Raw genomic sequence first — 26,039 nt, forward strand, 5'->3', positions numbered from 1 at the left:
TGACAAAGATTCAGAAAAGCTAGACTTAGAATATGAAGAAGTTTTAAAGATACCCCAACCTACTTATTTCACATACATATTTTCACATTTATCTGTGTGCACACAAAATTGATAAATGACAAAAATACAGGTCTATAATTCTAAATAAACCTAAAACAACTACTTAAATGAAAATAAAAATTATAAGTGATACGAAAGCATCATATAATTTTATTGGCATAATTCTCTTCTATTAAGTTATGCAAAAAATAATGGAGTATTCTAGTAAAATCAATGGTGTGTTAGATTCACTGAAAGACTGTTTAAAAGAAGGAGGCTTACCACCCACTTCTGTGTTGGGTGTCTGACTTTGAGCCCAAGCTAGAAGGAACAAAGACTTGGCTAACAAGTTTGGAGAGCATCTCCTCTACAAGCCTAGCCTCATTTCCAGAGTTCTGACAGAAGGGGAGGGAAAACCAGAGACCTCGAGGCATTTTCTCTACCATAACTACGATGGGGCCAAGTCTTCCAAAGGGTGCCAGCCTCCTATCTACGAAACAAGAGGACTGGATGAAGTCAGCGGTTCTTAATCAGGCAGGCAAACACCCGGAGCTCTCCTGCTAAAACGGGTTTCCCCCAAGGCTGGGGCTGGGCCAGGTGGAACTTTAGAAAGCTCAGGTGTTCCAATCTGGTTCTACTTACTACTCCCTTGACTGACTGCTTTCCAAGACTCTCTAAAGTTCTTTTTTCTTTTTTTTAAATTGTATGACAATGAGAGTAACAAAGAAGCAACTACTTATCATGACGATTTCAAAGAGTTAAGACTCCTAAGCTTTGTTGAAACGGAAATCATGCTAGTCATTTTAATAGGATGCTATTGTAGAACAAACCTCTTGCAAAAAGGTAACTAAAGTAGCTATTTGCCACAGTAGCAAAAGGAAGCAAACTTCATAGTTAATCCAAAAGCTTCCTTTAAACGCTTTTTAAAACTTTCTTCCAATACCACTTCACACCCACTAGGATAATTAACAACAACAAGAAAGGAAAATAATAAATGTTAGTGAGGATACGGAGAAATTTTGAAATTCTCATTCATTGCTGGTGGGAATGTAAAATGGTTTGGGCCACTGTGGAAAACATTTTGGCAATTCCTCAAAAAGTTAAACCAGAGAATTACCATACAACCAACAATTCCATTCCTAGGTATATATGTGAAAAATTCAAAACTGGTACTCAAACAAATGTACCAAATGTACAAATGTTCAAACGTGTACACACATGTTCACTGCAGTACTATTCATAATACTCAAAAGGTGCAAACAATCCAAATGTCCATCAATGGATAAATGGATAAATTATTTATCTAACATACATACACATACAATGGAATATTATTCAACCATAAAAAGGAGTGAAGTTCTGATACAAGCTACAAAGTGGATGAATCACAAAGCAATAGGCTAAGTGAAAGAAGTCAGACACAAAAGATCACATATTGTAGGACTTCATTTCTATGAAATATCCAAATAGCTAAATCCTAGAGACAGACACAGACTGACGGTTGCCAGGGGCTGGGAGTAACTGCTGAATGAGTACAGAGTAGGTAATGAAAATGCTTTGGAGCTAGATGGAGTTGGTGGCTGCACAACCTCTTGAATGTACTAAAGGCCACTGAACTGTTCACATTAAAAATAGTTAATCTGGCTAATTTTATGTCAGATGAATTTCACCTCATTTTTAAAAAGCTGAAAGACTAATAAATAAAACTTTCTTCCAAACTTGGTACAACAATTAATCACTCTGATTCTGATTATTCTGCCCTTCTTCAAGAAGAAATGGTTCATAATCTTTTTTTTTGTTTTTTTGGTGATGAAGATTGGCCCTGAACTAATATCTGTGGCCAATCCTCCTCTTTCTGCTTGAAGATTGCCACTGAGCCAACACCTGTGGCCATCTTCCTTCATTTTGTATGTGGGATACCACCACAGCATGGCTTGATGAGCAGCATGTAGGTCCACGCCTGGGATCCAAACCTGCAAACCCTGAGCTGCCAAAGCAGAGCACATGAACTTAACCTCTACACCACTGGGCCAGCCCTGTGGTTGATAATTTTTATAATTTATATGTGATTTCCAGATACTATGGAAGAAATCAGTTCTGTTTCTCTTCCCTACCTACCTTTAGAACATTCTTACTCCTTTCAAAATGCTCACTAACAAATTATGTTTATGGAAGTTCTAATATCTACTTAGCACAAAGGTAGATGTTTAAAAAATATATCTACAGTAAAATTCATACAATAATTTGAGTTATACTTAAACTAGAAAGTAATTTGTACAACACTTAAATGAGACATAAAACACCTGCACTAAACATGCCCAGGTGGGCACATTTTAAATACACTTCATACAGATTAATGGCAATGCTTTCAAAATGCACACTAAGTCGTGTACAGGAGAAGTTTCAATCAGTTATACTGGGTATATATGTAATACTCTTACAAAAAATAAAAGTCAGAACATTTCTAAAAAGGAATACTTACTCCACACAACAAAGCTAAATGTACTGGATTATTCCACTTTACTCTGCAAATGTTCATCTTTTAGATAAAAAAGTAAAATATACACATTTGGTGGTGGTTCATTTTCTTCTTTCTCATATACTCACACAGATGCATAGTGAGTCTTTGTGTTTTGAAATACAGATATTTTCAAACTCTGATGGTCCTCCCAGCATTTAAAATAGAAACGCACGCCTGCAGCGAGATTACCTTAAGCAATCTAATCGCGGTCACCCAGCACGTCCTACTCTGCTCTTCTTCTGCACAGAGCATTTTCAGGTCTCGCGGCCCTCCCGCTTTGTTAGGCTAGAAGGCCACAGCACATTGTTTATCGTTAATGCATATCTTGAAGGTAACACCTGTTGAAATAAAAGTCACTAAAATTCTCCTATATATAAGAAAAAGCTGTCTCTTTTCAAAAGAAATTAAAAGAAACTCAAGCTTACCTAAAAGGCTGAGGCTTGCTTTATTCATCTATCAAAATATTAAGCCTGTACCTTAAAGCAGAATCCATAGTTAGTCGGCGCTCCATGTTTTTTTTTGCCTGCCAGTGACATATATATATCACTATTGCCAAATTCGCTGAAAAACTGCAAATGCCGTGGTTCCTTAAAAAAAAGTATATGTTAAGTGTTGAAGCAGACACATGTTTTCACACTACCTCTTTTGTATTTCTATTATATGACATAATTTACCCCCTGGCAAAAATTATTCCAAATAATGTCACAGAAACAAAAGGGAAGAAAAACTAAGTCATTATATCCTTAAATAACCAGGAGCTTGATACAATATTATGTAATTTGAGAAGTGGCAATTTGTTTATAATTTAAACTTCCAAAATACAAAAAACCACATCTTCCTATTTTAAAATTATTCTCTTTAACCACTATTTCAAGGAATCTGAGGGAGAGAAGATAACAAAGAATGGCTTTTGAAAATGTTTTCCTCGTCCAGGTTTCAAATAATGGTAATTCAACAAAGAAGATAAGGTTGCCTTGCACTTCCACAGCAGTTAGAGGAGAAGGAAAGCCGATGACTCCTGCTTCATTCAGAAAAGACCATCCTGCCTTGTGTTCGGCCCAGTACACCACAGCAGGCAACGAGATAGACAGCATGACTATCTTCCCTTCCAAAAAGAAGGAAGCCTGTCCCAACGAGTTCAGGAAAATCACCTGGCAGGGGAATGTGTCTGATCTTCAAGGCAAAGTGGAATCATAAACGGCTATTTCTTCCCTGGTAAGTCCATGAGCTTTAGAGCTGGTCATGGGAAATCACAGGGTCATGTTATCCTATGATAGGTTAATAACTTGGAGAAGGGCTTAATTCTGGGGTTGAATGTATAATCAAAACTGACCAAAATGCATTTCTTCTTTAAAACTTTGCTACTGGTAGTACAGTCCCAGACAGGCAACATCAATATCACCTGGGAGCTTATTAGACATGCAAAATCTATGGCCCAACCCAGAACCACCCACAGAATCGAAATCTGCATTCTAACAAGATCCCAGGTGATTCATGTGCATGGACACTTGAGAAGCAGTACTCTAAAACAAAACTAAAGAAAGAAAACCGCAATTTGAGCAACTCATTCAAATCCAAACCCAAAGAAATTCAGTCATTTACCAGCAGGCTATCCCGTGCCTGATGACTGGGAGAGCAAGAGTGAGAGCGAGTTTCTCTGTATGTCACTGTTTCTCCATGCATCACTGTTCTTAGGCATTTGATCTAATGAATGACTGTTCCCAATTCCATGGGAAAATAAGGCAGAAAAGAAAACTGTTGCAAGAAACTCAGCCCAGGGCTCTTGGAACAAGGGAGGAGGAAAGGTACTCTTATTGTCATGGCCTTTCAAACTTTATTCCTTGACAGACACTGATTTACTAGTAAAAAGGTCTGACTTGTACGAAGATGGAATAAAATCATCCCTGTGCACTGATACTATAAGAGTCAGTGCAGCTGAGTCATTCAGACGTAAGACAACGGCAGCCAGAGAAACAGTGGACGGCCATACGAGGCATGAGGAGTTTTCTCTCTTGACTGATTTTTGTTCCATGATTGCAGACACATCAAGGCTTATGACACTAAGACTACACTAAGACTGGCATGGTCAGCAAGAGCTAAGCATACACAATGTGTATGTAAGGGGAGAACTGGAGAGGGGGGTACTTAAGATGTTTCTCTGGAAACATAAGTTATAGCCACATCTGCAAGGCTCTTGCTGTGATTGTCTAACTCCCACGTAGCCTACATCTTTAGAAAGTAAAATAAATTATGACTTCTCACAGAAAAAGGACAGGAAATGATCTCCTTGCCAGGTAGGAATGCCGTATTAGATATCAGATAACCTACAGAATTTGTATCAAGGTCATAATCCTTGAGGTTATCTAATACCTCAAATTTCCTTTTTGAGAGGAACTTAAAATCATTTTCATGTATAGCCTATGGAACATGAGCTCATTAGGCACAGGCTAGCGAGAACAGTATTACGTACTGATGCATAGCAGAGTCAGACACTATGCTGAAAAGAGCTAAGGTATGGACTGAGACTAGAGATTTGATGCTTATAATTTTGCCTAGCCAAGGGGAAGACCATTGTAAGGACAAAAGAATGGATCCAACAGAAGGAATAAACTCTGTCTTGTTGTATAATGGATGGGGAGGGACAGGAGGTGAAGGGTGACGTAAAAATATAATGGGCAGTTGATTTTAATGAGAAACTTGTTGAAGAGGTAAGAATTTAGGAATTAAAGAGACATTATCATATCTTCCAGTGAAGAATCACTAGAAAGACACTGAGACAGATATGATTACTGAATTCAGAAGCCACTTTTCTGATGGTCCAGAAAACTGGGAAAGGAGCAACCTCAATAAAATGGTTAAGAAAAAGTCTAAAATCCTAATTACAAAAACGGATAATCATTCATCCTAACATTATGATAGGAAAACTTGAAAACTAGTTTAAATGTTCAAGGAAAATTATTTAAATGCGTCTATATGATAGAATACTAATAGTCAAGCGATACACACTTAAAACGAAAGATTTCTGTAAGGGGATGGGTTACTAAATTAGTAGAGCCCCATTCCATGAAGACTTCTACGAGTTACAACTCAAGGAAACACACAACACACACACACACAAACAGCAACAAAGGAAAACTGTATATGAGGGCAAGGAGGAAACTATGAAAGAACAGTTCGGGAAAATATGGAAAAGAGTCAAATATTATTCCTTTGAGGCTCCAAATCTCCCATTAGTACCACTACCCAAATATCTGGTCTCCATCATTAACTGTGTTCTGGGGATTTCCTTTTGGATGCTTCAACCTCAACACAGTATATCTAGAACCAAAATCATTATCTTATCTCTAACATAGTGACCTTCTAACAAACCTTCTATTCCTGTTTATTCTATTAAATCATTTTCTATTTCTTTGTTTCTTTCTCCAAAAACATTTTTAAATGCATCCTCTTCTTTCATATCAATCAGTCAGCAAAACCTGGCCACTTACCACTTAATCTTGCACCCATCCTTTTCTTCTCCCTCCACTGCTCATCCTAGGTTAGCTCTTATCACCTCCACCCTAGATTATTGAAATGATCATCTAATTAGCCTCTGTGTTTCTAATCAATCTCTCTCCCTTCCTCCTACTCTCTCCCTGCCTCCCTTGCTCCATCCCCCTCACTCTCTTTTTCTCTCTCTCTCCATCTCTCTACTTGATGTTTTAAGCTCCCTATGGCCATTCTAATCTTTTTCTGACTTGATCATTTCACTCTCTTGCTCAAAATTTTTTACTGGCTTCCTGCAGCGAGTTGAATGATAGCCCCCAAAATGATATGTCCATGCCCTAACCCTGAGAAACTGTGAATATGACTTGATTTGGAAAACGGGTCTTTGCATAGGTAATTAAGTTAAAGATCTCAAGATAGGATCATCTTAGATTATCTGGGTCAGCCTTAAATCCAGTGACTATGTCCTTATAAGAGACACACAGAGAAAGAGGAGAAGGTCATTTGAAGACAGAGGCAGAGATGGAGTTAAACATCACAATCAAAGAGGCACCTGGAGCCATGACTGGCCAAGACATAAAATCCTACTGCAAATTAAAGGATCAAATAATGAGAATGAGAAATAAATAATGGATGAGCATTTCCAGCATATAAGAAAAATAGGAATTTGCAAATTGAATGTGTATATTGAGAATCAAGCCAGATTTATCAGGATATATTTGAACGTACCTAGGAATATGGCAGGGAAATTACTGAACACAAATGAATAGAACAATATCTGAAAAATAGCCAGGGAAAAATGACAGTTTACCCATAAAGAATCAACAATGTTGTCATTGACAACAATGGATTAAATGAAAATAGAATTAAAATAGCCTCTCACGAAAACTCTCAAAAGTAGTTCCACTTAAAAGATATCAATGTATTGCATAAAATGTCAACACTTATAAAACATAGACCATATGGCAGAGTCAACATTGACTAGACTACATAGAAACACAGATCACATAGCGCTGAGCACTGTGGGAATTATATAAGTGATTACTTATGTGTGTATGGACATCTGCAAGCGCATGTCTCTATAACTGTATATACAAGCACACAAATAAACAGATATATTTACCCCTGATCATAACATAACTTCCTCTAGGAATTTATAATCTAGCTAAGGAGCCAAAACTAACACACTCAAAGGAATTAAAGAACTGTTATTACTAACTGCATCAACAGAAGTTCAGAAGTGGGCAAGACCAGTCATATGACCTGGAGTAAAAAGAAAAGACGTGAACTATGCTGGGCCTCAAAATCTTTGGCCTAGGATGAGGAGAAAGGGGTAAAATTCAGAGTGGGGAAGAAATGAGCAAGGTATGTGGTACTGTAATGAGAGTACCTAGATTCCATCAAACAACGTATGTTGAAAATAGTGGTAAATAAAGCTGAATAGTTTTTAAACAGATTATGGCAAATGTCTGGAATTCAAAAAAATTACCAACTTCTGACATCAAGTAATAATGTAATAAATAAAGCAAAATCCATTTTAACTTACATCTTATATAAGATTCATAACACACGACTGATATTTCAATTACCTTTGATGTCCCTTTAGTAGAAAAATATAAACCAGATCTTCTCAGAAGGAAGTAAATCTTTTTCCAGGACTTCTTTCCCTGTTCTTTTGCATGTAAGAAGCCATGGATTTCAGGATATGTGCTTGAACTCAGAAACATCTGAAAGAAAAATCAGACATTCTCATACTGTTTTTGAATCAATGATACTGTACTATATACTAATCATGCTAAGATTTCAAACAGAAACACGTAAAACCTAACAATGTCAATACCACTTACATGCCATTGCAAAAATGACAATATATACACAACAGGAAATAAGTCTTTCGAGTTCCAAATGAAAATACATTCACAAAATATACATACTAAGGGATCAGTACTTGACCAAACACCAAAATTATAAGCTATCTGAATGTCCATTTGAAAAGCTGGACTTCATCTATGGAGTTAAATCCTGATATTTTTCATCCTTTTCTACGATTTTGCTTGAGAACCTATCAACTTCAACTTCATATGGTCTAAGACCACAATCCTGACTTCAATTATTCAATTATTAAGAAAGCTGAGCCAAGTTCACCCCCTTCATGAGAGGAAAACAAACAACCTCTTCTTTGTCCTCTATGGTTCTCAGTTGTGGGTGCCGATGGCAGATTGTGTTTTCCAAAGAGAACTGCAACAATATCTTCCATCCTACATGCTCTTCTGCACAGTAATCTTGCCAATGAATCAGGAAACGGAGAGTCTGTTTCTCCAGCCCTTGAATCTGAGTAAGGCTTGTGACTGCTTTGACCAAAAAATATGGCACCAGTGACAGGTGGTTCTAACTGTAGTCCTTAGCTAACCTGAGGGCTTCCGGGGCCTCCACTACTTAACTCTCGGAAGCTAGCTGTCACATAAGAAAAGTGACTAACCCTGAGACAGCTATGTGGTAAGAAGCCCAAAGCAACTAGAACAGGCCTGAAGGAGGAGACATCATGTGGCGAAAGAAACATCAGGAGTACCAGGCACACAGTGAAAAGCCATCTTAGAAGGGGATCCTCAACCGCACTGGGAGTCAATGTGCCTCAGAGATGAGCCACCGGTTAAAGCCTTCCCAAATTCCTGACCCATAAAATTGCTGGCAAAATGTGAGTGGGTACTTAAGCCATCAGCGTTTGGAACAGTGTGTTACACAGGAATAATTAGCTGAGACGGCAGGCATGTGTTGGTCAGGAAAACGCGAATGAAAAGGAATGGCTCTATCCGAGTGGCTGTGCTCAGCATCTTTAATAAGACAGTGAAATGCATTAGTGTCTCATTAAAAGAAGAAAATAGAAATCCCTATGAATAAACAAATGCAAAATGGAAAAACTGAAAGTAAGAGAAATGATTAGCTAAAACAATGTAACATATTTTAAAAGGCCACTCAGGGAAATGCTGATAGTAGATATTTATGTTTTTTAAAGTAAATTACTAAAAAAAATTAAATTTAATGAGCCACAGATATTAATTAATTGACATGCAAAACAGGCAAGTAGGTTTTTTAGTTTTGAGTGCTTTCCAAGTTATTAAACCAAACCAATTAAATTTTAAAAAGGGAGTCATAGAGGTCACACTGGAAAAAGAAGAAACGTTTTAGAAAGTGGAAACACTGCCTCAGTGGAGAGAAGAGGTCAGGGGCACATGCAGGACTATCTGATTTCAAAGCTAAAATTTTTCTTGTTTTTATAAATGAATATTAAGGTAATATAACTATATTATAGGAGAACTTGGGAAAGGAGACAGAAGAAAAACTCCAACCTACTGCCCTGTCACAATACAGTAGTGAAGCATCGAGAAGCCCTGAGAGCTGGGGTTCTGGGGCCCTGCCCTAATATTCTGATGGGGTGCCTGTGAAAACCCAGTAGCATATAAGTAGCTTTTTCAAGAAAAATCTCTTGAGGCTAACCCTATTTCTAAAATATTTTGAAGTGCAAAAATTAAATATAACCTATTAGAAAACACATCTGTGATACTCAATATATTTAAATAAAGTGCTATCTATATTGGAAATATTAAGTCTTTTTCATCGAAGATCAGAGAATACCGAATGGGTATGGGGATGCCCAGGGCTTCACTCAAACAGCAACCATTACATAAACATTGCTCAACATTAACCTGTTAACAACTGTAGAGCTTCTGATGTGAAATCGACTAGTCTATCAAAAACAAAATCGCAACTGAAATCATTCTTTTATTGCAAGAAAAATGTCTGGGAAAATGATCACCTAAAGCCACTGCCAGTTTGGAAGAAATGAGCCCAACAGATGCAAAAGTAAAGAGATTTTTAATTAAATAACTACATTCGTAATTCAGCAAATTCTACAAAATTCTACTGAAGTATTTGTATCATAGCTATTATAAATGTAGCTATTACAAATGTGAGTGCAAGAAATAGATCTATTCTGTATCTTTTTTCTCCTTTCATTTAATTGCTAAATATCTTATCACATTTAGGGGTTCAGGGCATTTATTATAAAAGTTAACACTAATCTGTTAGTAAAATATCTACAATTTACGGGGAATTTTGATTTTTAAAAAAACTAACGTAATCTTTAAACATATCACAGAGCAAAACTCTGGAAGTTTCCTTTCACGATACGTTTTAAATGCTAAAAATCCTTTGACAATTGGCCAAAACTGGGAATAATAATATTGTTGGAGGCTTTATCAATTTAGGGAATTCTTTATGCAGGTTTTGTCCTTTTCTCTCCTCTTCTTTTCTTTTTCGTTTTACCTCTAGCAAAAATTAACCATTCTAGGCATAACATTTCAAAATATGGGCATGTTTATACATATTTTAAAGTTTCCCTTTTCTATGTTATTACTTACATACTTTAACGAAAATATATTTTACCTGCAAAATCTGTGTGGGGGATATTTCACCATTGGTTTCAGTTGCAAAAGACACCATATGCTCTGGAAAAAAATACTGACGAAAAGATACGTTACATTATCACAAAACCCATGCTAGAAAGATTCAGTTATGACCAATATAGTATTCTACAGCAAAAGTTCTTCAAATCAATGTGTTGAAATTCACCCAAAGTGCTTGTAAAAATGCTGGTCCCTGGACTCTACCTTCAGGTATCTTAATGAGACAAAAAGAGTAGGGCCCAAAGATGAGCAAACCCCTCAGATGATGTTGATGCACAGACTCCTGTACGTCTAGTTACAAAACTCTGTCCTCGGGGTGACAGTGTGCTTGCTCCCGTCTCTTGTCCCTGAGTCCTGCGACGGCTCCAGCAGGTATTAAAAGACTATCAACTCTATTTTATAAAGTCAAGGACCATAGAAGTAAAGGGTACACCCAAGGTCACAGCCCACAGTGCAGAGGAGCAAGGGCTTTGACTGGGGCCAGGGAGCTGAAAGTCCAGTCCTTTCCACCTACTGTTTCTCCAAACTTGTATGATCATAAAATTCACCCAGGGCAGTTGTCAAAAACAGGAATTCCCAACCCTCATTCCCGGAGTGTCTAATTCAGTGGGTCTGGGTAGGTCCTGGATCCTGGGTGTTTAAAAAGCACTCTCTTCCTCCCCTAGGTAATTTTTATGATCAGAGAAGTTTGGGAAAATACATTCTACTATACTTCCTGTAAGACAGGGTTTTTCAACAGTAGTTCTATTAACATGGTCTAACAACACTGTGTTGTGGGGGGCTGTGCTGTGCATCGTAGGGTGTTTAGCAGTATTCCTGGCCTCTACCCACGAGCAGCCCTCCCCACCTCCCAGTTATGACAACCAAAAAGGTCTCCAGACATTGTCAAATTGCCCCCTAGATGAGAACCACTGCTATAGGTCTACAAACTGAATGCACAACCTTGTTTAAATTTAAAAAGAAAGATAAAACCAAAAACGAGCACTAAACCATATGCCTTTAACTATGACTTTTAAATTCTTCCTTTTAATAAAGATTCACAACAAGAAAACAGTTTCCCTTCAAATTCTAATTTTGTTTAATTTTTCTCAGGACCCTTCTTTGTCAAAGATCATCCCATTATGTTTCTATTAATAGGTTCAAATAAAAGAGAAAGTAAGAGGTCTTTCAGGGTTTGAAAATATTCTATTATGGTGTGTATCATATATTTTTCATAAAGGATCATTTCAATCCAATTATCCAAAACTTAGTGTAAAAATATGCTACAGCTGCAGAGACAAAAACAATTTAAAATAATGAGCCCAGAGGCTATTCTGACTTCTCCAGATCCCTAATCTTCATTAGAATGTGACATACATTTATTTTTTCTTTCAAAGAGAACTATAATGAAAGTACTATTTACTAGATAATGCACTGGTCTTTATCTCATTTCTACTTAGCTCAGTAATTATTACACTGAAAACAAAATACTTTGGAACAGCAAGACTCACGTCAATCTTAAATATCTGGCTAAGTTACAACATTCCCAACAATGATCAATCTGTTTTTACTTTTAAAAAATTCTTATTTAAATTTCCTAAATTCTGTGAAAAGTGTTAAACTATAATATTTTGGAAACTGCTTGAGGATCTCTAATAATCTATTCCCCAAACCAAATGTTTAGTAGTTTTTTCTTTTTCTTAAAAAGAAAGAAAAAGAAGCAATAGTTGCCCAAAACTGTGTGTCTGAACTTCTGTGATGATGCTGACTAATCACTATTAGAGTAAGAAAAAATGTGACTATAATTTTAAAGGACCAGAATTCTTACCTACAATTCACCAAATACGGAAGTGTATTTTACTTATAGGGACTCTTTTCTTCACATAAAATAAAATAAAATTTAACTAATTAATTTATTTTTCATAACTATCAATGGGGATTTTACTTACCATTGGATTTTTAAAGAATTCATATTTGGCATAATTTTTTCTAAAGTATAGCTTATTTTCTTCTTCCATTCCCCAGTTAGACAGCACTTCAATCACCAGCTCATGGTCTTCTATTGTTCTTTCTGTAAAGAATGTTTCAGTGAACACGTCAACAAATAGACAAGATAGGTAGGTAGGTAGATAGACAGACAGACAGGTAGGTAAACAAATATATAAGGATATAAATATTCATAAACTATATAAAATATATTATGCATCTATCTTTATTAAACATAGCAAATTTCAACTCAATTCTGAAATAGCCAGATGGATAAAGTTCTCACCAATTTTGAATTAATAATGTTGATTTTTATGCCAAAACAGACTGCAACCTGAAGAGGCAAATGACATAAAATAGCACAATGCACTCTTTGCTAATTCTCAATCTCCTTTTATTGCTATGTAAATTATAAGTTGGATAACAAATCTACATTAAGAATATGGAGCTATTCTTTTTTTCTCTAATTCATCATGTTGCCAAAATTAAAATATGTGCCTCAAGGCTGAACAATTCACCTCATTAAGAGACAAAAAATTTTGACAGGTTCAATATGCATTTAAGACACATAATATGGAAAGCTAAGAAAAATTAAAACAAATGCTTTAAAAGGAAAATTTTAAAGCAAGTACACAGAATCTTTTAAGAAACCTAACTTCTTGTGGCACTTACACTTCAAAACTAGTGTTCAGGCAAATATATTTTTTATTAAGAATGAAGATGGGGGGCTGACCTAGTTGCACAGTGGTTAAGTTTGGGCGCTCCACTTTGGTGGCCTGGGGTTCACTGGCTTAGATCCTGGGTGCAGACCTACACACTGCTCATCAAACCATGCTGTGGTGGCATCCCACATACAAAATAGAGAAAGACTGGCACAGAAGTTAGCTCAGGGCCAATCTTCTTCACCACAAAAAAATAAAAAGGAATGAAGATAGAAGGAAGATAGGTAGGTAGGGTGAGAAGGCTCTTACGAGAAAAGGCACTTAAATGAAATAAGCAATGACAACTTTAAAGAGGTAAATATAACACTCAAAATTCCTATTTTACTAAGAAACTATGATATTCATAGCAATACTATTCATAATAGCCCCAAACTAGAAACTACCCAAATGCTTATCAACATGAAAATGAATAAATTGTGCAAAATCACACAATGAAATATATACTATAACATATAACTGTATGCATAAATTTCATAAACATAATATTAAATGAAAGAAATCAGACACAAAGAGTACAAATTACATGATTCCACTTATATAAGGCTCGACACAGGTAAAACAAATTTATGGTGTTAGAAATCAAGCTCATGGGGAGAGTGGGTGAATGGGCAGGGGCAGGAGGAGAATCATTGGGTGGGGGTAATATTCTTTTTCTTGATCTGGGTGTTGTTGGATCCTCAGATATATATCTGAGAATTCACTGAGTTGTCCATATACGGTTTGTTTACTTTTCTTAAGGTATGTCATACTTTAATAAAAGGTTAAAGAAAAGTAACTGTGAAATTACTAACGCAAAACAGGGAATGGAGAACAGCCAAATAAGGAATATAGAAATCTGCTTTTTTAGGTGTCTCTAAGACCTTTTTAAAAAGTACCTGTGTTTCAGAAATTCAACACTCGGGAGTGATCTGTGACCTACAACACCCGAACCCTTGAAAGTAATGTCTACTTAAATAGAAGCTTATTCATCTGAAAGGAAGTTCTTGTAAGAGTGTTCAATGAATATGGATGAGTTTGAGCTAAGTGTGTATCAACACTCTGGGTCCTGTTCCTAACTCCCATTGCTCTTTTTCTGTCTCATTGACAAGCCCCCGTAGCTCCTTCTCCCTCCTAAGAGGGAGTCCTTGGCTCAACGCTTTTCCTTCCCTTTCTCTAAACTAATTCACTCTCCCCTCTTCAGCCATCATGTCTGTCAAGTTCCTTGAAGCAAAATCTCAGGCTACGGTTGTTTTAACTCACATACCAGGCCTAACTGCCAGACTTTCCACCACCTCAAACACAGAATGTCTAAAACCAAAGTCAGTATGGTGGCTCTTCAAAATATTAAACAATTCCAGCAATTCCACTTTCAAGTATACAACCAAAAGAAGTGAGAGCAGGGACTGGAACAGATATTTGTACACCAACGTCCACAGTATCATTCACAACAGCCAAAAGGTGGAAACATCCTACTGTCCGCCAACAAAGGAATGGATAAACAAAATGTTGTATAGACATAAAATGGAATATTATATGGATATATTATATATATACTATATATATTATATATATATATATAATGGAATATTACACATGCTACAACATGGCTGACCCTTAAAGACCTTAAAGTAAAATAAGACAGACATAAAAGAACAGATACTGTATGATTCCATTTACATGAGGTACCTAGAATAGACAAATTCACAGAGCCAGAAAGTAGAATGGTGACAGGGACTGGGAAGGAGGAATGAGGAGCTATCATTTAATGGTTTCAGCGTTTCACTAAGGAAAGACAAAAATGTCCTAGAGATGGACGGTGGTGATAGCTGCACAACAATATGAATGTACATAATGCCAGTGAAGTTTACCCTTAAAAATGGATAAAATGGTAAATTTTATATTATGTACATTTTACCAAAATAAAAATAGAAAACAAAGACAAAACAAAGTCATCTTCCTCTTTCCCTCTCAAAGTGCTTTTTCCTAAATTCTCCCATCTCCGTTACATCTTTTCTATATGCACTTCAATATCCTCCACTCTTGGCATCCCCAGACATCAGGGATTCTTCCTCCAAGCGTCTCTCACACAACCAACAACCCCCAACCCATTCCCACTATCGCCATTCCATTTTAGGCCCTCACCTTCTCTTAACTTATCTCCAGAATTCTAGTTCTTCCAATCCAATCGGGACACTAATATCACAGCAAACCTCATAAAATATTTGTGTCGATGTGACCCCTGCTCAAAAAGCTTGTCTACTTCCTACTTGTTATAAACCCACGTGGTCTGGCAGCTATAATATTCATTCACTCATTCATTCAACAAATATTTATCGAAGGCCTACACGTGTCAGACTTTCATCTTGGGGCTTGGAATTTTATAGTGAACAAGACAGTCAAAAATCACTGATTCTAATGGGAAGACATGAAGAATAAATAAAATGTAAATCTTCAAAGGCGGCAATAAACACTACAGAAAAAACAGAGCAGGGAAGAGGGAGAGAGGAGGGCACAGGGGAAAGGAATTCATTTTCAACAGCTTGTGAGGGAAAGCCTCGCTGAGAAGGTAATGTTTGAACAAAGACCCAAAGGAGAAGAGGGCATGAGCCAAGAAGATATCTAGAGGAAGAACAAGAACAAAGCCCTTGAGGCAAGAGCAAGGCTGGGATGTTTGAAGTACCGCAAGGAGGTTAATGTGGCTGAAGCTGAGTGAGCAACAGGGAAAGAACTAGAAGAGGTTAGAAAAGTAGTGGTGATGAGCTGGGGGGATTGGATAGAGCCCTGCCGTTCATAGTGAGGATCTGGCTTTTCCTCTAAGTTAGAGAAGTCATTTTGAACAGAGAAGTAACATAAATGGATTTATGTTTTCATTGGATCACACTGGCTGCTGGGTAGAGAACTGATTTTAAAAGGCTTAAGGGTAGAAGCAGGAAGACCATTTAGTAGAATATTGAAATTAACAAGGGATATGGCTTGAGATTAGAATGGTAGCAGCGGACGTGCAAGAGGTAGGCAGAATCTGGATCTATTCTGAAGGTAGAGCCCACAAGATTTGCTGACAAATTGGATATGGAATGAGAGAGACAGGGTAATTAAGAAAGACACTAAACTTCTTCGTCTAAGCTCTTAGAAGGACTATTTTACGACTAATGAGCTCGAGATGTAAGAGAAGCAGGTTGTGGGGAGATCCAGTGGCCACTGAGATACCGAGCAGGAAGCTGCAACTCTTTCTATCCTTACTTTTGTTGACTTCTCACCCAAACCCAGCTGGTGTTTTCAAACTTATGAAACACAGGTTCACATTACTAAACACACAGTATGTGAAGCACTATATCTATATTCTTTGCAACTACAGTGGGAGAAAATTTCAAGGCAGTGAAAAAGATGTTTGCTTGTTTGTTTTACCAACCTGTATTTCTTTGTACCCATTACCTCTCTCAACCATAAGGAAACAACGTATGTTCTGCCCTCAAGATACACTGTATAGAGCGGGGAAAAAATGACAGAGATGCATTTTGAGTTTCAAAGTAGACTTATCAGTCATTGACAAATAGAATTTCTTGGAGAGAATCATGTCTCCATTGCCTCACACAGAGGCAAGGACTAAAGTGATGCATCCACAAGCCAAAGAATGCTGGCAGCCACCAGAAGCCAGAAGAGGCAAGGAATGGATTCCCCGTAAAGCCCCCAGAAAGAGCGTGGCGATGCCAACACCTTGATTTCAGCCCAGTGAAATTAATTTTGGACTTTTCACCTCCAGAGCTGTTAAAGATTACATTTCCATTGTTTTAAGTCTCCAGGTTTATGGTAATATGTTACAATAGTCTTAGGAAACTAATATCAAAATCTAATGAGCAAGTTGTATTTCCATTTTACAGAAAATGAACCTGAAGTTCAGAAAGGCAAACATCTGAGGATTTGAATGGCGGCCACAGGTCTGGCCCCATGTCACTCTTTCCTCTGTCCTCTGGGAAAGGAGCTGGAGTTAAGGCGTTAGTGGAGGAAAGGGCGGAATGGAGACTGAGAGGGAGGTAGACAATAAGTGGATGATGTAGGCCCCAAGTGACCCTGTCTCCTGTCCCCTCCGAGAACGAGAACTCTTGCAGAGTGAGGAGTTGATAGTGATAAAATGCCAGATATGTTTAACGGTGGTGTGTGGCTCAAACCAGAGTGTAGCCTTGGGAGATCTGTAGGCTCAAACAGAAATCCTGCATCTGGCATGGTGGAGAAGCAATGGCTGAGTGCACCCTTGAGGCAGAGGAGTTCACAGCATCCTAGGTGTGGGGAAAGAGAACTGCAGTAGTATCAAGTCCAGAAGGAAGATGGAAGGGCTAAGAGAAGACCATGAATTTAAGGGACTTTATGTTACAGTCAATAAGCTTGAGAGGAGCAAGGGTTTCCAGAACATTACAAGTTGGACAAGAGTCAGACAAATACCCCTCCTGGGACTTAAATGCCCCACCAGACTGTTGGCGGAGTTAAAGTAGGTCTGAAACTTCAGGTGAGAATATTCTAAACCCGGTGTAACTCATTTATAGAACCTGAACTTATTATTTACCCCAAGAAGACTGAGAACAATCTGTAAAGCAAACAATAGAAGATTAAACTGTCTGCCATTAAGAAGGCAGGAGACCGAGAGTAAAAAATTAATTCCAGTTATAGAAATAAAGAAAATTATATTTCTGCAAGTCTCAATCTGAGATCTTTTTCATTACTGTATTTGATTCGAGTAATATCTTCAGTAGGCTAACTAATGGCCCCAAAGAGATCAGGCCCTAATCTCTGGAACGTGTAAATGTTACCTTATATGGTAAAGCCTCTGCAGATGTCATTAACTTAAAGATACTGAGATGAGGATATTATCCTGGATTATCCAGGTGGGTCCCAAATCCAATCACAAGTATCCTTATAAGAGACAGACAGAAGATTTGACACAGACATAAGAGAAAAGGGCAACATGACCACAGAGGCAAGGACTAAAGTGATGCATCCACAAGCCAAAGAATGCTGGCAGCCACCAGAAGCCAGAAGAGGCAAGGAATGGATTCCCCGTAAAGCCCCCAGAAAGAGCGTGGCGATGCCAACACCTTGATTTCAGCCCAGTGAAATTAATTTTGGACTTTTCACCTCCAGAGCTGTTAAAGATTACATTTCCATTGTTTTAAGTCTCCAGGTTTATGGTAATATGTTACAATAGTCTTAGGAAACTAATATCAAAATCTAATGAGCAAGTTGTATTTCCATTTTACAGAAAATGAACCTGAAGTTCAGAAAGGCAAACATCTGAGGATTTGAATGGCGGCCACAGGTCTGGCCCCATGTCACTCTTTCCTCTGTACGGTATAGCCTCTGCCTTCGCTCCAGTTCCCACCGCAGGAGCATCCCCTTCTCCTCTGCTGCGTCTATTTATATCCTGTTCATTCTTTCTGTGTCAGCTAAAATCTCTCTTTCACATTCCTGAGGTTCTCATGTTTCAATTGCCTGAAAATCTTTTATTTTGAAATGCGTTCAATAAACACGTGCTAACTAAGTGAAAAAAACCACGATTTTAGTGCAAGGGGAAAGAAAATAATGGACAATATTTCAAATTATATCAATCTTAATCTCACATAAATCATTTGAATTTGGACCGCATCCAAAAAGAAAATAAAAGTGCAGAAGAACCAAGCTGCATGTGAACAGCTATGACCAATGGGTAACAAAAGAACTGGTGTAACAGAGGGGGTCACCAAACAAGTGGGGGGCTAGTCAGGGTCTCGTGGACCACACGCAAATGAAGCCCAGCACACCAATCTAGAAAGGAAAAATAAGGGATATGATATTGGCAGAACACTTCACAGAACTATAATACCAAATGTTTAAATAATGCAATTACTAGCATCAGGAAAGTATTCTGGTAATCTTAAGAAGAAAAATTGCTTCAAATAAAGCTAGCAAAAAACAAGAACATGTGAGAAAGCAAAAGTCATACTTTCCCTTCCTTCAAAGAAGACTCTGGCACTATTCTATCGAACATTCAGATAATATATAAGAGGGCAAAATAAACAAACTCTAGAGGATCAAATGAAGCTGCAGGTTTTTACCTCATATACTCATCTGGTAACAAAGATAAAATTTTCTTATTTCCAGCTTTTTAAAATTGTATTACATTAAAGAATCTGTTTAAATTCATACAACCCCATCCCAATTTGAATCCACTGCCAAATTCCATCCCCCAACGAAGTCTCATAATGTTAAAAGATTAATGTTACAATAATCCAAATAGCCCTAAGAGGCATAATTGATTATCAATTAATTACATCTTACAGAAAGTTCATGTTTCTTTAAAAAAGGCAGAAATCTAACTAACTACAGACTTTAACAGGGAGAAAGTTCAACATGAAAATACAAGATACCTAGATGGATTACTTTGACAGGAAATGAAAAATGCTTGAAGGGGAGGTGAAAAGGTGCTGAAGACCAGCCTTGTCTTGCCTAGGCCTGGACATAAGACACCCTCACCCAGAACTAAGAGCAGGAAGAACAAAACAAATACTCATCGGGATGGTTTCCACTTTTCTCCTGACTCTTCTTTACCCCATTCTAAAACCAAGCAGATTTTAACCATCTAAGTAATCCTGCTAAGTAATTTAGAATATCTTTTTTAAATATCAAAAAGAAGCAAATCAATTCTATAACTACAGACTCTTTGCCACAATGTCCAAAAAAACCAGGGTATTAGGAGCTATTGCCCAGAACGAACTCAGATACATTTTGAGCTATCATTTGAGAAACGACCCCGGTATCATTCACATAAATTCATCAAGATTCTTTTAAAGACTTTATTTTTAAAACTTCATAAACCCATCTAAAATACTATATTAAAATATATTATTAAAACTTCACAAATATAAGTCTATTTAAAAAAACTATCTGAAGTATTTTCAGGCATTGGAAAGTGAATTACAATGATCAAATACCACTCTTGTGTAGGAAGGAAAACAGGAGAGAAGCCCTCTTAAATCGCTTCAAAACAGCAACCAAAAGGGAGGAAAAAAAGGAAGAAAGCCTCCAAAAGAGTAAAACAAGTTTTTTAAAAACAAAAACAAAAGCTTCATATTTTTTCAATTTTATTTTTGTTTCTGATAGACAAGTGAAGCCTGATGGTAATAGAATGAGACATTACCAAATAATGATAACTACATATAATTCTATTTTCTATTTAGTTTTCAGAAACTTTTTCTTAAAAAAAGAGAGAGAAGAAAGAAGTTTCTTCTGAAACTGTTGATTTAACTTCAAAGTCTTTTAAAAAACCTCAATCTTCCCCCAGAACGGAAAGTGTTCACCTGTGACCTTCTGCCTGGATTTCTTCACTGAATCCACTGAAAGTACAGCGTGGGCTCAAATAGAAACCTGAGTCCCTACTCTTCTCATCACTTGATAAGAGAAGAAACAAAAGTGGCTTTTACCTCTAATTCGCCCAGAAAACAATTCTTTGTATACCTTTGTTACAGGAAACTCCAGGAGACAAATGGTCCTTGTACTTCTCTGTGCTGGGTAGAAACTACATACATTTTGTCACTCTTATTTTCAGATAAAAATGAACAGCCTCTGACCAAGCAAAGCAAAAACTGGAGAAGCAAAGAATAAAACAGGGCTCAATTTCTAAAAGGTTCCTTAACCTAAGAAAACTACTTAATACTGGCAAAATCCCCCAGAAAATTGCCACGGCCAGATTCAGCTCCCTCAACGTTATAATAGGAAAATCTTGACACTTCAGCTTGAAGGCTGTCAAGGCCTTGTGGATCATTCTTCAACAAATCGAAACAGTCCTCATGTTAACTCAGACTCAACGATCACAACTTGTATTCATAGAAAGCCTTACTTTTCCACAAAGTATTTGCATATATACTATTTCAAACTGACTGGTAAATACCTGAAGAACTTTAAAACAGCTTCCATAAACTCTAAGTTACCCAAAGTATCCTTTAAGGACTCAGAGTAAATTTCTATTTGGGCACGGCATGCAATTTCTTTGGCTTCTTTTCCAAGTCTTTTCCTTCTAGGTACTTTGCAAGCCATCCTTTGAACTGTCTGATATAAATACCTTACAGTTTAGTATACCTTAGTTCAAAAACCATTTATTTGTCGTAGGCCCACTGGTTACAAAGATGTATACATAATCAGGGTCCCAGCTTTCACAGAATTACTGTCTAATTTTTATTACTATTAAGACAGTTGCAGAAAATGTTACAACAGCACAGAAGATGGGTACTTGGTCCAACTTGGGGCTTCAGGAAGATGTCTGAGCTAAGTCCTTAAAAATCTTTTAGAAAGTTAAAATTTTTTTTTTCTGATTACTAAAATACTATATTTCTATTACAGAAATTTGAAAAACACAGACAGCTGACAAACACAATTCATCTTTACACCTATCAATCACGTATATTCCCTTCTTGTCTTTTTCCCTGGGCCTATATGAGTGCATTTGTATATATTTTTGACAAAATTTGGGAAATACTGTGCATATATATGTATAAAAACATATATATATATAAACATATGTATACACACATACACATATACGTTTCCTAAATTTTGTGAAAAATATATACTTATATTCAATCATTACAATATTACATTTGCCCACATCAGTCATCAAAAAAAGAACTCCAAAAACATGATCAAAAGCCAATAACCTTCGATCCTGTGGATGCACTCTAACTTACAACAGTCCCCTATGATTTTATACCATGAGGCTTTACTTTTCCAATTAATTGATATTGTAAATAATCCTGCTTGAACAGCCTTGTATCTACTTCTTGCTCAAATTTGCTTGTTTCCCACCCACCTATAGCGTGTACCTGTGAGGAGCATCACCTCACAGGACACAACTCATCAATATCGGTCCTAGTACTTCCTGCACCACTCTGTTATTTTTGGGATTTGTAATTTCCTAAACGATGTTCAAGAAGGCGTGGTGCCAGCAAGTACCCTGAGTGTCTCAAGGAACAGCTCTGAGCAGCAGAGATCTGGGCCCAGGGGCTACGGGAGAAGCAGATGTGTCTCCCTACCTGCTCTCCGAGGGAAAGGGGGACTCTGCTTCACAAGGCTGAGCGTGGGAGCCTCCAACTGCTTTTCTCTCTCTCCTCTCCCCAGACTGTGGCACTAGGTTAGCTGTCAGTCAGTTTGGACAGCTGAGAGTTTTCATCTTACTTTACTTTCATAGGTATTTTTAGAAAATGGCTAGTGGTTATACCGTACTGCCATTTTTAACTAAAATTTCAAGCAAGCCTTGGAAGATGCACAGCAGCTAGGCAGGTTAAGATGGGCAAGAAAGGACTTCCTGAGAATCTTAACAGCATGAGCAAAGAAACCAAGGAGTAGAAACTGTAGGGTATGCAGGCAACTCCAGGCAGTTCTCGACTGTATAAGCTAAGAGGAGGCAGGGGCGAGATATGAGGCTGGAAATACAAGGGGTGGTCAGGTCACAGGTGCTATAAGACCTGCAGAAGACCTTGGGCCCTCTGGGGCTGGCCCCGTGGCCGAATGGTTAAGTTCGCGCGCTCCGCTGCAGGCGGCCCAGTGTTTCGTTAGTTCGAATCCTGGGTGCGGACATGGCACTGCTCATCAGACCACGCTGAGGCAGCGTCCCACATGCCACAACTAGAAGAACCCACAACGAAGAATACACAACGATGTACCTGGGGGCTTTGGGGAGAAAAAGGAAAAAATAAAATCTTTAAAAAAAAAAAAAAAAAAAAAAAGAAGACCTTGGGCCCTCATGCAAGGAGAATCAGGTCTGCATTCAGATGGATAACCTTGCTATGACCAGAGGCAAGAGAACCAGCAGCAAGGCTAATGTAATACCAGAGGAGAGAGATGATGAGGTCAGACTCAGGCTACGAGAATAGAGACAAGGAAAAATCAGCTGGACCAGGAGGCAGATTTAGTCATGAGCACTCTGCTGGTTTCATAGCCTCCGTCTCCAGCCTCAGTGTGCCATCAGGACACCATGTCTCCTCAAAGCTCAGGTCAGGGCTGTGTGAGTGTAAGTACAGATGAGAGCCCGGTGCCACGTGTCCTGAAGGCTTCACAAGTATTTCTGCTGGTGATGACGGTGGTCACAACTCTGACCGCTGGTAGGTTCCAAACAGCACAGAAAGTACAACTACGTGTCGGCACAGACAACAGGAAAAACACTTGTGCCTCTTTTGTGAAAAAGAAAAACAGTGAAGGAGCAGCTTCAAAGCAGGCGGCCATGAAGGGTTTCCTCACCACCACTGTGCATTCTAGCTTAGACCAGTGGGTACAGCTGCACACATAAAAACAGTTTCATTAAAAGCCCCCAGTCATTCATTTTGCTTATTAAAGCCACTCCACAATGATATTCACAATGGAAATCTCAGCTGTCCCTAGCAATGACACTAAAATACAATTAATTCCTCCTCCTGAGGAGTTTATAGGTATGCGCTTGAGGTATTGTGTTAATTGCCACTGCTTCATATCATGGCTTCAATTAGGAATCAAAATGGGAGCAAGACAAACACGGATTCCATTAAGTTCCAGAGGACTGAAAACTCAAGTTCTTAACAATGATTATAACAGCAGAGGACTCCATCTGGGGAACTACAGTGACATCCAGTGGCTGTAAAGTAAGACACACCAGTTACAAGACTTGGGATGTTATATCATGAGAGAAGGGGAAATATTTGTTGATAGATGGATATTTTAAATTAAATATCTATAAAACTACATGTACAACTAGAACCTCATCATAACACGATCCAAAATCAGGCAAATCAGAGGTTCATGACAAAATCAGGATGTCTAGCTGCCTTTGATAATTAACTCTGCCTATTAACAGTCCCAGCAGTGTACATTAATAATTATGGGCAGAGGATATGAAATATTGATATTGTATTCAAAGTTCCAAATGTCATATTACCATTCACGTTGTGTACAAACTCAAGGACAAGTCGTTTTCAACGTGATCCTCTTGCTCAGCCAAAATAAACAGCTGCCCCTGCTATAAAGTGAACTGGGTTGGATCAGTTTGATCCCAGTAATTTCAATACCACCTTGGGAAGGAAGATTGATCTGAAAATGTTCTCGAAGCTTCAAAATTTAAATGTGTGCTTATAGAATGCATGAGGCATAGAAATGGAGAGTGAGACAGAGACAAACCAACCACAGAATCTCAAGAACACTTGTCTCACCTAGTGGGGTGAGGAGAAACCAACTCGCTTCAGTGGAAAATACACAGACTTTAGAATTTTCCGGCACCTATATTTGTGCAATGTTTGATTCTGGGCAAAGTATTTCATCACTGAGTCTTTGTATTCTTGTATGTAAAATGGAGATTAAAAAACATACCCTGTAAGGTTGCTATGAGACTAAGTAATGAGTGCATCTATCAGGTTAATGTAAAACCTTTCTGTGCCTTGCACATATAAGACGCACATCAATAGCAGCTATCACACATATGCAATATCAAAAATACTAATCAGATAGAAGTTTCCTTTGCCACAGAAAATGTCACTCTGAAAACAGACTTTAGATTCCATAAACCTACCACATTTTGAATGTCAAGTGCTCCTCCTTCTGACTTTAGGAATTTGTGGTGTGCTTTAATGGATCAGAAGCAACAGGAGTAGCACATCTATTAACTAACAATAGATAGAATGTTTCTAAAAGAATGTCTCTAAAACTTTCCTAAGCTTATTTTGGTGATTAACATGAACTAAAGTCCAGAAAACCCTCAACTCTCTCTCATTTATCCCCTAAGTCAAAATGTTCTCCCTATAAGGCTTCAGATCTCACAAACACAAAACCCTCTAAATGTGCAGACTGTAATGTGCAGATGGCACAATGGGGCAGGCGCAACTAGCAGAAATGACAGCTGAGCAAGGATTAGTCCAGGAAGCCACAGGTAATCTGATGCAAAGGCAAAACAAAGTTGCTGAGCCTCCAAAAGGTCAAAACTTGAATTCTGGCCTTCTTAGCGGTAATTTTTTCTTTTTGGTGAGGAAGATTAGCCCTGAGCTAACATCTGTTGCCAACCTTCCTCTTTTTTTGCTTGAGGAAGATTGTCCACCTGTGCCAATCCTCCTCCATTTTTTGTATGTGGGATGCCGTCACAGCACGGCTCAACAAGCGGTGTATAGGTCCGTGCCTGGGATCCCAACATGTGAACCCCAGGCTGCTGAACAAGAGTGTGAGAACTGAACCACTACGCCACCAGGCCGGCCCCCTGAGCAGTAGATTTTTAAACTAAATCAGATCATATTGCTCTCCAACTCAAAGACCTCCAGTTACTTTTTCTCTCACTCAGTGTAAAAGTCAAGCCCCTCCAGCCTCCAAGACCCTACGTGAGCTGGCTCTGTGGTAACTCTAGAAAGTCCTCTCCCTCTACTTCCCCCCTTACTGACTCCGCTTCAGAAATGCTGGCCTCTTGGCTGCTTCCTGAACACAAGCACATTGCCACAATGGGGCCTTTCCACTTGCTATTCCCTCTGTCCAGAACAATCTTCTTCCATGTAACTGCAAAGCCTTCTCCTGTCTGCTTCAAGTCTCTGCACAAACATCATGCTGTCAGGGACGCCTTCCCCGATCTTTCTATTGAATGTGCATCTCCCACCCCCGCCAGCATCCCTCTTCCCTGCCTGCCTTTTCTCCCTGGAGTTTCTCATCACCTAAGGGATTACAAATTTTAGTCACGTGTCTCTCGCCTTTCTCTTCCCACGAGAAGGCACACTCACAAGGGCAGTGTTTTTGTCTACTATGCTCATCCTCTACCACCAGGATCTACACACAAAACAGACTTGCTAGAGAATAGTCAACAAATATTTGCTAAACTGTCTGAGGAAGGCAACAAGGAAAGGA

General features: G+C 38.2%; 1 protein-coding gene across 3 annotated transcripts in view; it reads right to left on the reverse strand.

Moving 5' to 3' along the window:
* GRB14 (growth factor receptor bound protein 14) overlaps positions 1–26,039 on the reverse strand; it is a 122,376-nt gene that overhangs the window by 13,071 nt on the left and 83,266 nt on the right. For all 3 annotated transcript variants that reach the window (XM_014860284.3, XM_044768802.2, XM_014860275.3), the window contains 5 exons: positions 12,438–12,559; positions 10,490–10,564; positions 7,636–7,773; positions 3,037–3,147; positions 2,750–2,845 (listed from right to left, as the gene is read on the reverse strand). In XM_014860284.3, coding sequence (XP_014715770.3) covers positions 2,750–2,845; positions 3,037–3,147; positions 7,636–7,773; positions 10,490–10,564; positions 12,438–12,559 — 542 coding nt within the window. The remainder of the gene's footprint in view (positions 1–2,749; positions 2,846–3,036; positions 3,148–7,635; positions 7,774–10,489; positions 10,565–12,437; positions 12,560–26,039) is intronic.

The sequence above is a fragment of the Equus asinus genome, chromosome 4, assembly GCF_041296235.1.
Source record: "Equus asinus isolate D_3611 breed Donkey chromosome 4, EquAss-T2T_v2, whole genome shotgun sequence".
NCBI lineage: Eukaryota > Metazoa > Chordata > Mammalia > Perissodactyla > Equidae > Equus > Equus asinus.